Source organism: Sciurus carolinensis, chromosome 12, assembly GCF_902686445.1.
Source record: "Sciurus carolinensis chromosome 12, mSciCar1.2, whole genome shotgun sequence".
Classification (NCBI taxonomy): Eukaryota; Metazoa; Chordata; class Mammalia; order Rodentia; family Sciuridae; genus Sciurus; species Sciurus carolinensis.
This window is the reverse complement of record NC_062224.1, coordinates 90,000,640-90,013,934: the sequence shown is the minus strand read 5'-3', so window position 1 is coordinate 90,013,934 and position 13,295 is coordinate 90,000,640. Positions and strand designations below refer to the sequence as shown.

Here is a 13,295-nt window from a genome sequence, read left to right as displayed (position 1 = left end):
TATAATCCAGTTCATGAAATTGTTGATATGTGTTGTGTGGTAGAAAGCACAAACTAGTTTAAGAATTTAATCACCAGTTATTTCTTGAAATATGTATTGAAAGTATTCATATATACAAATATGGTGACTGAGACTACAGAGACTTACTTTGATACTTTTCATTTTTCCTCCACTGCTACCATTAATACTGGACATTTTATATACTTCAGGACTTCTCTCAAGTTTCATAGAGTATATCTAAATAATATTTGAACACTTAATTCAATGGAGTGTATTAGGAAATGAGTTAAAAATGTGGATCGAATGCTTGTCTCATTGATGATCCTTTCTCAAAAAGTTATGTTAAAATGCTACTATAGAATGAAAAATTAATATAATTTCCACAACCATATTTGCTAACAGTTTGCATGAATCTTCAAAATATCTTCATTATTGAAAATATTTAAAGCTTTAAAAATACTTCCAATGCTATTACAATAGAAGCAATTCAACTTGCATATATAACTGCAATGTAAATGTTTATTTTCATTAAGAATTCCATAATGAATCATATGATAAATAATCAATTTCTAAAAATTTTTCCATTTCTCTGGAGTTTTAACGTGCAAAATAGACAACTTAACCATTAACCATTGTTTCTGTTATAGAAGATGTATATTCATATCGTCCACCTCCTCTACTCCTTAATGGAAAAGTTCAGGACAAAATGGAAGAAGAATATGGACACAATGAGGTGGTAGGATATAATTGCAATCCCAGATTTCTGATGAAGGGACCTAATAAAATTCAATGTGTTGATGGAAAGTGGACAACCTTGCCAATATGTACTGGTAATGTATTAAAAATATTAAATTTAAGCTGAAACATTTTTGTATTTATTTGAACATACATACTGTGTCTCCATTATGAACATGTTTTTGTGAAATTTACATAGAGGAGGAGAGAACATGTGGAGCTGTATCTGAACTTGACCATGGCTCTGCCCAGCATTCTGCCTCTCCATATTACCATGGGGAATCAGTGGAGTTCTAGTGTACAGAAAACGTCACTATGATTGGAGACAGATCAATTACAAGTATTAGTGGAATGTGGACCCAACTTCCTCTGTCTGTTGGTGAGAACACCCTTCTCAAATTCACACTTAATGAAGTTTAAGTTTTACATAGAAAATATTTGCAATTATATTTGTAAAATTTGGAGATATTCTTGAAAAAGTCTTAACAGTAATGAATTTTATTGCTCAGCATTTAATGAGTTTCCAGAAGAAATAAATAAAAGTACTAATAGAATATATTAATGTTTCTATTTCTGCTAATATTATTTATCTTGTAAGTGTAGAGTTGGATTTTACTTATAAATCATCATATTATTATAGTTTGAATACTTGTTACCAAGAAAATATAAGTACTTTGGAGACAACTGTTGTTTGCATATGGCACTCTGTTTTTCAAAGAAATGAAGTCCACTAAATACCCACTTCCAACTAACTTTTCCTATAAGAATCTTTTCTCTGTCAGAGATTCTATCAAGAATAAACTTTCATTTTCAAACTTAGCAAACTGAAGTTGATGTGCTGCCACAAGGGTGGCCATAGGCCTCCAATCACTATTACAACTTAGTCACATGACACATCCAATGTGGGTCCAGGAAACAAATATCACTGATTAGTTTCACTCTGCCCTGTTGGTGATCAAGTCTTTTATGACCAAAGGAAGGGTTGTTCACTTTTTTCCTAGACTGAGTTCTTTCCTAGAGTTTCCTGGGTCCTTAATTCCAAGACTGTCCTAGGTTTCCAGTCTTACTTATTCATTGGATTTCTAGATATTAATGAATCCCAGAATGGGGTGGAGTTTCTCCAAAACAGGACTTATATTTGTTTTGTTCTCATGTGCTCTCAATACCCAGAAGACAGACAGACATATAGAAGCTATTTATTAAGTTTGTGTCAAATGAATCAATACTTTTTGTTGATTATTAACCCTACATTTTTGCTAAACACATTCCTGGGAATAAAAGTGTCTTCAGACTTTTATAACCTCACTCAGTGTTCTTTTTTATATACAAATGGTTTTGTCTGATTTCATATGTGAGGAAAACCCAAGTTAACAGTAGGCACAAGAACTCTCAACTTTTCATTCTAAATTACATGCAAACTTGTGCTACAATATTATTTCTTCTGATCTCACAGAGTTTTTCTACCTGTGTTTCATCTTCTGCCTACTTCCTATAGTCAGCTTCATATAAGCCCTTCCAGGTCTCATAGGTTGGTCAACAATTCTGCCTCTCAACATTCATTTCCTTTCCACTAGTCTAGCTATTCATACTTCTCAATAGGTTTATTTCCTCCCAATAAACAAAGAAATCGTCGGGGCGATCCAAGATGGCGGCCTAGAGGGAGACTGCACCCCTGTCGCTCCAGAACCCAGGAGTTAAGAAGGGGAGGCATTGAGAGACTGGGACTGAAATAGAGCCACGGGTGAGTCTGCCCACTGGGTAAAGCTCGGCCCGGGGGGCAGGCCCAGATAGAGGTGGCTTATCGGAGCCGGGCAGGGCAGCTAGAGTCATCCACAGGCAGCCCTGCGCACTCCGGCGGTGGGCCCCGCCCACACAGCCAGCTTCTCCAGGTTCTCGAAATGGAACTGGCCCGCTGGTGAGAGCCTGTCTGACCAGAACAAGCTCCGAGTCCCGGAGCCAGTGCAGCTCAGCGTACTCTGGCACGCAAGCAGATTCAGGGTCCAGAAAGGGCAGCCAGAGACTTCCCCAAGTAGTCTGGACCCCTGTGGTGGGAGGTGCCGTTCAAGGCTAGCCTCTCGGAGCTGACGGCCCAGTGAGAGACTTTCTACATAGAACCAGCCACAAGCCCCCGAACCAACAGAGAGCCTCGATCCGCAAACAGCCTCTGGGATCAGGGCAGGGCAGCCAGACACCTCTTCAGGCGGCTCTGCCCACTCCGGCTGCAGGCTCTCTTCTCGGGGCGATACAAGATGGCGGCCTAGAGGGAGACTGCACCCCCAGTCGCTCCAGAACCCAGGAGTTAAGAAGGGGAGGCATTGAGAGACTGGGACTGAAATAGAGCCACGGGTGAGTCTGCCCACTGGGTAAAGCTCGGCCCGGGTGGCAGGCCCAGATAGAGGTGGCTTATCAGAGCCAGGCAGGGCAGCTAGAGTCTTCCCAAGGTAGCCTTCCACACTCCGGCAGTGAGCTCCTCCCACACGGCCAGCTGCACGGTGCAGGCCCACAGTGAGAGCATTTCAGCACAGAGCCAGTTCCAAATCGTGGAACCAGTAGGAGGCTAGGGGCAGTTTTCTTCGGATACACTGCTTTATCAGATTCCTCCAAGACATCAGGCTACTGAAGGCTGGGAGGTGATACACTGGAAATCTACAGGGACACTATAAGCCAATAGCGGAAAACTGCAATATCTCTGGGTCCCACTGACAACTGACCAATATGAGAAAACAAGGGAAGAAAATGTCCCAAACAAACCTAGATACTACATCAATAAAACCCAATGACAGCACAGCAGAAGAAATGTCAGAAAGGGAGTTCAGAATGTACGTAATTAAAACGATCAGGGAAGCAAATGAGGAGATGAAAGAGCAAATGCAGGCATTGAAGGAGGAGATGAAAGAGCAAATGCAGGCATTAAATGATCGCACCAATCAACAGTTAAAAGACCAAATACGGGAAGCAAGAGATCATTTCAATAAAGAGTTAGAGATACTGAAAAAAAACCAAACTGAAATACTTGAAATGAAAGAAACAATAAACCAAGTTAAAAACTCCATAGAAAGCATAACCAATAGAATGGAGCACCTGGAAGACAGAACCTCAGACATTGAAGACAAATTATTTAATCTTGAAAGCAAAGTTGGCCAAACAGAAAAGATGGTAAGAAATCATGAACAGAATCTACAAGAATTATGGGATATCATGAAAAGGCCAAATTTAAGAATTATTGGGATTGAGGAAGGCTTAGAGAAACAAACCAAAGGAATGAACAACCTATTCAATGAAATAATATCAGAAAATTTCCCAAATCTGAAGAATGAAATGGAAAACCAAATACAAGAGGCTTATAGAACTCCAAACATACAAAATTACAACAGACCCACACCAAGGCACATTATTATGAAAATACCTAACATACAAAATAAAGACAGAATATTAAAGGCCGCGAGAGAAAAGAATCAAATTACATTCAGAGGGAAACCAATAAGAATATCAGCAGATTTTTCAATCCAGACCCTAAAAGCCAGAAGGGCCTGGAACAACATTTACCAAGCCCTGAAAGAAAACGGATGCCAACCAAGAATCTTATACCCAGCAAAACTTACCTTCAAATTTGACGATGAAATAAGATCCTTCCATGATAAACAAAAGCTAAAGGAATTTACAAAAAGAAAGCCAGCATTACAGAACATTCTCAGCAAAATATTCCATGAGGAAGAGATGAAAAACAACGATGCAAATCAGCAACAGGAGGCGCTAGCCTAAAGGAATAGCCAAATAAAGGAGAAACCAAATCATGTCAAAAACAAATATGAGTCAATTGACTGGGAATACAAATCATATCACAATAATAACCCTGAATGTTAATGGCCTGAATTCATCAATCAAAAGACACAGACTGGCAGATTGGATTAAAAAGAAAAATCCAACAATATGCTGCCTGCAAGAGACTCATCTCATAGAAAGAGACACCCATAGACTAAAGGTGAAAGGATGGGGACAAACATACCACGCACACGGACACAGCAAAAAAGCTGGAGTATCCATCCTCATCTCAGATAATGTGGACTTCAAACCAAAACTAGTCAGAAGGGATAAAGAAGGACATTACATGCTGCTTAAGGGAAGCATAAATCAGCAAGACATAACAATCATAAATATCTATGCCCCGAACATTGGCTCATCCACGTACGTCAAACAAATCCTTCTCAATTACAGAAATCAAATAGACCACAACATAATCATACTAGGCGATTTTAACACACCTCTCTCACCACTGGATAGATCGTCCAAACAAAAATTGAATAAAGAAACTATAGATCTCAACAACACAATCAGCAATTTAGACTTAACGGACATATATAGAATATACCATCCAACAAAGAATGAATACACTTTCTTCTCAACAGCACATGGATCCTTCTCTAAAATAGACCATATTTTATGCCACAAAGCTACTGTTAGCAAATACAAGAAGATAGAGATACTACCTTGTACGCTATCAGATCATAATGGATTGAAATTAGAAATAAATGACAGAATAAAAAACAGAAAGTTCTCCAATACTTGGAGACTAAATAATACACTATTATACGATGAATGGATAACAGAAGACATCAGGAGGGAAATAAAAAAATTCTTAGAAGTAAACGAGAACAAAGACACATCATATCAAAATCTCTGGGACACTATGAAAGCAGTACTTAGAGGAAGATTTATTTCATGGGGTGCATTCAAAAAAAGAAGTAGAAATCAACAAATAAACGACTTAACACTACAGCTCAAAGCGCTAGAAAAAGAAGAGCAGACCAATACCAAAAGTAGTAGAAGACAGGAAATAGTTAAAATCAGAGCCGAAATCAACGAAATCGAAACAAAAGAAACAATTGGAAAAATTAACAAATTAAATAGTTGGTTCTTTGAAAAAATAAATAAAATTGATAAACCCTTAGTCACACTAACAAAGAGAAAGAGGGAGAAAACTCAAATTACTAAAATTCGGAACGAACAAGGAAACATCACAACAGACACGAGTGAAATACAAAACATAATTAGAAGCTATTTCGAAAATCTATACTCCAACAAAACAGAAAACCTTGAAGACATCAACAAATTTCTAGAGACATATGAATTACCTAAACTGAACGAGGAGGACATACACAACCTAAATAAACCAATTTCAAGCAATGAAATAGAAGAAGTCATCAAAAGTCTACCAACAAAGAAAAGTCCAGGACCAGATGGGTTCTCAGCCGAGTTCTACAAAACCTTTAAAGAAGAGCTCATTCCAATACTCCTCAAACTATTCCATGAAATAGAAGAGGAGGGAACCCTCCCAAACTCGTTCTATGAAGCCAATATCACCCTGATACCTAAACCAGACAGAGACACATCGAGGAAGGAAAATTTCAGACCAATATCCTTAATGAACATCGATGCAAAAATTCTCAACAAAATTTTAGCAAATCGCATACAAATATATATTAAAAAGATAGTGCACCACGATCAAGTGGGTTTTATCCCAGGGATGCAAGGTTGGTTCAACATTCGGAAATCAATAAATGTCATTCACCATATCAACACACTTAAAGTCAAGAATCACATGATTATTTCAATAGATGCAGAAAAAGCATTCGATAAAATACAGCATCCCTTCATGCTCAAAACACTAGAAAAAATTGGGGTAGTGGGAACATTCCTAAACATTATAAAGGCAATCTACGCTAAGCCCATGGCTAATATCATTCTAAATGGTGAAAAACTGAAAGTGTTCCCCCTAAAAACTGGAACAAGGCAAGGGATGCCCTCTTTCACCACTTCTATTCAACATCGTCCTTGAGACTCTAGCCAGAGCAATCAGACAAACCAAAGAAATTAAAGGGATACGAATAGGAAAAGAAGAACTCAAACTATCCCTGTTCGCTGATGACATGATTATATATTTAGAGGAACCTGGAAATTCCACCAGAAAACTTTTAGAACTCATAAGTGAATTCAGTAAAGTAGCAGGTTACAAGATCAATGCTCATAAATCCAATGCATTTTTATACATAAGTGATGAATCTTCAGAAAGAGAAATTAGGAAAACTACCCCATTCACAATAGCATCAAAAAAAATAAAATACTTGGGAATCAATCTCACAAAAGAGGTGAAAGACCTCTACAATGAGAACTACAGAACACTAAAGAAAGAAATTCAAGAAAACCTTAGAAGATGGAAAGATCTCCCATGTTCCTGGATAGGAAGAATTAATATCGTCAAAATGGCTATACTACCTAAAGTGCTATACAGATTCAATGCAATTCCAATTAAAATCCCAATGATGTACCTTGCAGAAATAGAGCAAGCAATTATGAAATTCATCTGGAAGAATAAAAAACCTAGAATAGCTAAAGCAATCCTCAGTAGCAAGAGCGAAGCAGGGGGTATTGCAATACCGAGATCTTCAACTCTACTACAAAGCAATAGTAACAAAAACGGCATGGTATTGGTACCAAAATAGACAGGTAGATCAATGGTACAGAATAGAGGACATGGACACAAACCCAAATAAATACAATTTTCTCATACTAGACAAAGGTTCCAACAATATGCAATGGAGAAAAGATAGCCTCTTCAACAAATGGTGCTGGGAAAACTGGAAAACCATATGCAATAGAATGAAATTAAACCCCTATCTCTCACCCTACACAAAACTCAACTCAAAATGGATCAAGGACCTTGGAATCAGACCAGAGACCCTGCATCTTATAGAAGAAAAAGTAGGTCCAAATCTTCAACTTGTTGGCTTAGGATCTGACTTCCTTAACAGGACTCCCATAGCACAAGAAATAAAAGCAAGAATCAACAACTGGGATAGATTCAAACTAAAAAGCTTTCTCTCAGCAAAGGAAACTATCAGAAATGTGAAGAGAGAGCCTACAGAGTGGGAGAATATTTTTGCCAACCATACCTCAGATAGAGCGCTAATTTCCAGAATCTATAAAGAACTCAAAAAACTCTACACGAAGAATACAAATAATCCAATCAACAAATGGGCTAAGGAAATGAACAGACACTTCACAGAAGAAGATGTACAAGTAATCAACAGATATATGAAAAAATGTTCAACATCCCTAGTAATAAGAGAAATGCAAATCAAAACTACCCTAAGATTTCATCTCACCCCAATTAGAATGGCGATTATCAAGAACACAAGCAACAATAGGTGTTGGCGAGGATGTGGTGAAAAAGGAACACTCATACATTGCTGGTGGGGTTGCAAATTAGTGCAGCCACTCTGGAAAGCAGTGTGGAGATTCCTCAGAAAGCTTGGAATGGAAACACCATTTGACCCAGCTATCCCACTCCTTGGTCTATAGCCCAAAGGACTTAAAATCAGCATACTACAGAGATACAGCCACATCAATGTTCATTGCTGCTCAATTCACCATAGCCAGATTGTGGAACCAACCTAGATGCCCTTCAGTTGATGAATGGATAAAGAAACTGTGGCATATTTATACAATGGAATATTACTCCGCAATGAAGAATGATAAAATTATGGCATTTGTAGGCAAATGGTCGAAATTGGAGAATATCATGCTAAGTGAGATAAGCCAATCTCAAAAAACTAAAGGACGAATGATCTCGCTGATAAGCGGATGAGGACATATAATGGGGGTGGGAGGGGTTAGCATTAGGTTTAGGGTTAGGTTTAGAGTTAGGCTAAGGAGAGCGGTAAGAATGAAGGAAAGAAGGACTGTATAAAGGGAAAAGGGTGGGAGGGGTGGGGGGGAAGGGAAAAAAAAGAAACATCATTACCCTATGTAAATGTAAAAAAAATAAAAAAATAAAAAAAAAAATAAACAAAGAAATCCTTTCAGAAACAAATCAAATCCAGGGACACCATTCCCCTTGGCCACAGATAGATCTTTCTTTAGTTACTAGGACTTATACAACCTCTTGTTTTTCCTTCCTCAACACTCTGGACCAGCCCAGGATGACATCAATTCTCAAGTACCACATGTGTTTTAACTTCCCACTTTATTGTTTTAGTAAGATTGGTTTACAGTCTTACTGGGCTTTGCTAGTTACTGACTTTGCTCTGCTGTGTTCATCCTCACTTCACTCTGCATTTCAAATTGTTAATAACAAATATTATCAGAGACCTATACAGACATTTTATCAAATTCAAACAGAATTCTCATCTTCCCCGAATTAGTGAAATATTTGGTACATTAAATGCTTCTGTAGTACTTATTTCACTCCTACCAGAGTCAGCAAAATGTTTTTATTTTGGCATTATAATATTATTTGACTATAGTATGATCTGGTATATAGTTTCTCAAAGACTAAGAATGGAAAAAGAGATTATAATTTTAAAGCACCCAATTTCTTTTTCTTTTTATGGTGTGGGGATTAAACTCAGGGCCTGGAAATGGCATGCAAGCATTCAACCACTAGGTAATATACCCAATGAAAGTGCTCAATTTCTTATTCCAAGGATCAATCTCTTTCTCTCTCTCTCTCTCTGCCTAACTCTTGCTCTTGTTCTCTGTCTCTCTCTCAGGTCATATAATGAATCTGCTTAAATATTCATGTCCTATTCTATATATTCTAGACAGATTTTATAATATTATGTTATCCTGCTCAAAAATACATTTGAACTAACAACTTGTTATATTTCCATAGATGATGTTTTTATTTTAATATTTTAGGATTCTGGATTATAGATAATATAATGGTGGTTGCAATTAGGAAGGCAAATGAATATAAACTTTTTGCACAAATTTGAAATGTGGGACCAAATTTAGTCTTTTGATAACTATTTACTATGCAGATCTTCTGAGAAAATGAGTCTCTTGTACTCTTTCAGTTCCCAAAGTACAAAATATCTTAGTAACAGATATTTTTTCTGATATTTCAAAGACAGGACATGAGAATTACATTCATACAAAAGCACACATCTCATGCAGTGGTGACCAGGATTTTTTGTTGATAGAATTTAGAGGCCTAAGTCACAATTTCATTTTACAATTGTGAAATACAATTTCATTATACTGTACAGCTACTGTTAGGTTGGTTTGATTCTTATAATTGATCTCTTCAGGGAAATATTTTCATTTCATAGCAACAGATCAACTTGAGAAGTGTAAAGCACCAAGGTTAATTGTATATGAGGCAAATCAATCAGATAAAACTGAATATAATCATAATTTTAACCTAAGTTACAATGTAGGGGAGAACTGGGATAGAAAGATTCAAAGATCAATGGAAGATGGGATTGTAAATCAACTTACACAAGTAAGCTCTTGTTTACAATGTTTTCTAAAATTTATTCCTTTTTCCTGACTTACAAAAGGAGTATTTTGTGTTTTTAAAGAGTTTAGCTATTTATTGATACCAACACTTTTTTGCAAGGTAAATTTTGTCTGTGTCTGTCTTGAAAATTCTGGGTTGTACCGAATCCTTCAATTCAATTGAATAGCAAAGAGCATTGCAGTCTTTTAGTTTTTCATATCTGTGGTTTTCTCCTTAATCGTGGACACTACTTCAATATTTTTGAAGGACTAGAATATATAGGATGTACTGCCATACCAATAAAAGAAACAAAATCTATGACATATGTTTTAACTTGATAATTTTATTTTTTAAAGGAAACAAATTTACATGAAGTATACACATTCTTCTACATTTTCTTACTGAAGCATTATAACTTTATAGTATTCTAATTTAGTTTTTTCACCTTATATTAATTTCAAGTACAGGATTAAGTAGGAGTTGATTTTTTTTTCTCTGTATAGATAGCCAGTTTTTCAAGCAATATGTAGGAAAAGAATCAATTTACTATAGAAGAATTAATTTATTTCAGCAGTCTCCATTCAATATTTTACCATAATTGTCATGTTATTTTGGGATTTCTCTAGATGGTATTCATCCAATTGTAGGAGTTCTCTTTCTGTTCCTAGTTAACTGAGAAATTTTGATCATTGGGGAACGTTGAATACTGTTAAATTCATTTTCTTTCTGTGTTGACAATACAGTGAATTTTACGTTTGTGTGCACACATATGTATAAAGAATCTTAAATCTTTCATTTTTGAGGAAAAACTCTTCTGTGTTTATGACATGATATAACTCAGTTCTACTGTGCTGCATCCTGTAAATTTTAGCAAGTTGTATTTTCATTTCTATGTGCCTCAAGATACTTTCTAATTTTTCTTTTGATTTCTTCTTTGGCCTGTTGGTTATTTTTATGTTTTGGATAAGTTGTCCTCAAAACAGTCATGTGCATGATAATTCAGGAATATTCAGAAGTCATATGATTAGACAACAGCTGTGACCTAATGAGTCGATTAATCCATTTGATGGATTATTATTTTGAAAAGACTACTGTACTGGGTGGTGAGTATAGGCAGGTAAGATATAATGAGGAGGAACATTGCAGGGGGTGGGTCTTTGGGCATTTGGAATATACTACATTTGGAATATACTACATTTCATCATTACTTTGAGACAATTGACACAAGATCTAATCTTTGGGTAGTCCCTCAGAAAAGTCAGAGCATTTGACACAAGCTCCCCACTTTCTGTTCTTGCCCAGGAAAATCTGGAAACTGGATTTTATTTTCAGTTGTGTAACTCTGTGCTGTTGGTGAGGGTATGAATAGACATGAATTTTCCTACTGGCTTTGATGGATTTGTTTAGGGCTCACCTCACATTAGGAACCTTTCACCAACTTTCTAGATTTCACTCCAAGGGAATTGGTTCATGTATTGTTGACCAATGTGTCTTTGGGGAAAAGGAGGATTGAGGATTCCTAGTTTGTCACTCCCTTGTTTTATTCTTGATTTTATGTTTGCATTTATCAGATTCTTTATCATTTCTGTCAGCTTTTCATTGCTATGTTAAAACACCTGACAAGAACAGCTTAGGGAAGGAAACGTTTGCTTGGAGCTCACAGTTTCAGATGTTTATTTCATGGTTGGCCAAATCCATTGCTCTGAGCCTTGAGAGAGGCAGGATATCATAGCAGGAGACCATAGCGGAGAAGAATTGGTTGAATCTTGGTAGCTCAGAAGCAGAGAGGGGAGTCACAGGGATGATGAACACCTTTCCAGGGTATATTCCCAGTGACCCACCTCCCCTAGTTTCCTACATTTAACATTCCGTCCATTCAAACTGGAATGGTTTGATTAGGATAGAGCTCTCACAATTCAATCGTTTCACCTCTGAACATTTCTGCATTAACACAGGAAGTTTTGGGCCAAATCATAATGGTTTATCCAATTTTATTAATAATTTTAGTAACCAATTTTAACACTCTAATTTGTTTCCATTTTCTCTTTTCCATAGTTTTCTAAAGTTTCACTTTGTAGTTTTGCTAACTTTTTCTCTTCTCTTTCTTAAATTTTGTCAATTTTCTGTTCAACTAACTTTATTGTTTTCTTCCTTCTAAAGACTTTGAGTTTAATTTACTACTACCATTAATTTTTATGTTATTCATTTTTTCTGTGCATGGTTCTGGGGATATCATTTAGGGGCTTACATCTCCATCACTAGGCAGGCATTCCATGTCTAAGGTATGTCCTTAGTCCACTACTATTATTTTAAGTTAGAAATTAATGCATGAATTTCAATCATCAGACTTCTAAAATAAAAACATCAAATCTCCATTTTTTAAAGACCTGTTCTAGCTGTGTCCCACAAAGTTAGTTTTATAATATGTATATGAATATTTAACTATGTATTTTATAAATAAAAATGTATGTTTATTTTTTAAATGTATTTATTTATAAACACAAATTGTATGTATTATATATAATGTTATTTATTATATACATATAATTTATTTGTAATTTTTATTCCCTTTGAAATATATTCTGATTTTCCTTGGATTTGTCCTTAAGCTCAACAATTATCATTTTGAAGTATATGCTTTCATTTACAAATGTTTTTATAGATAATTTTTTCTTACTAGACTATGTAGTCATGTAATTCTGTTCTCGGGAATACTATGCAATAGTTCAAATCATGATTTTTTTTATTTCACTATATGTTGTCTATCTAATTTATAACTCCATTTCCACATAAAATATGCATATATTCTAGTAGTAAAATTAGGTTAAAGTGAGTAATAGTGTTTTTCAAATTGATCCATATTGTTTCATAATCTTTTATCTATTTTTTCAATATGTCTTAGCATGCATTGTGTCAATATTGTTATGTAGGATTATGCCTTTCTTCTTCAGTTTTTTTGTTGTATGTATTTTGATATTTTTAGATATATACATGTATTCAAGATTGGTTTGTCCTTGTGAAGTAACTCTTTTATAGTTATAAAATACTTATTTCCAAGTTTTTAAAGACTTTTCCTAAGGTATATATTATCTAATTTTAAGGCAGCCAGGTCTTAAAATAATTGACCATACCAGTGTGATATAGAAAATCTAAATGAATTTTAAATCATCAACTTCTTAAAACATTTTCTTGAAATTAAAATTACAAATTCAAGTAATGAAAGAGTTAAGTACATATCATAAATGCTTATTTTAAAAATTTGGAAAATTGGAAAACAAAC

General features: G+C 35.6%; 1 protein-coding gene across 1 annotated transcript in view; it reads left to right on the top strand.

The window, feature by feature from the left end:
* LOC124961425 (complement factor H-related protein 5-like) overlaps positions 1 to 13,295 on the top strand; it is a 74,702-nt gene that overhangs the window by 37,587 nt on the left and 23,820 nt on the right. Inside the window, 4 exon segments of the mRNA XM_047519982.1 lie at positions 651 to 830; positions 935 to 1,025; positions 1,056 to 1,114; positions 9,846 to 9,879. Coding sequence (XP_047375938.1) covers positions 651 to 830; positions 935 to 1,025; positions 1,056 to 1,114; positions 9,846 to 9,879 — 364 coding nt within the window.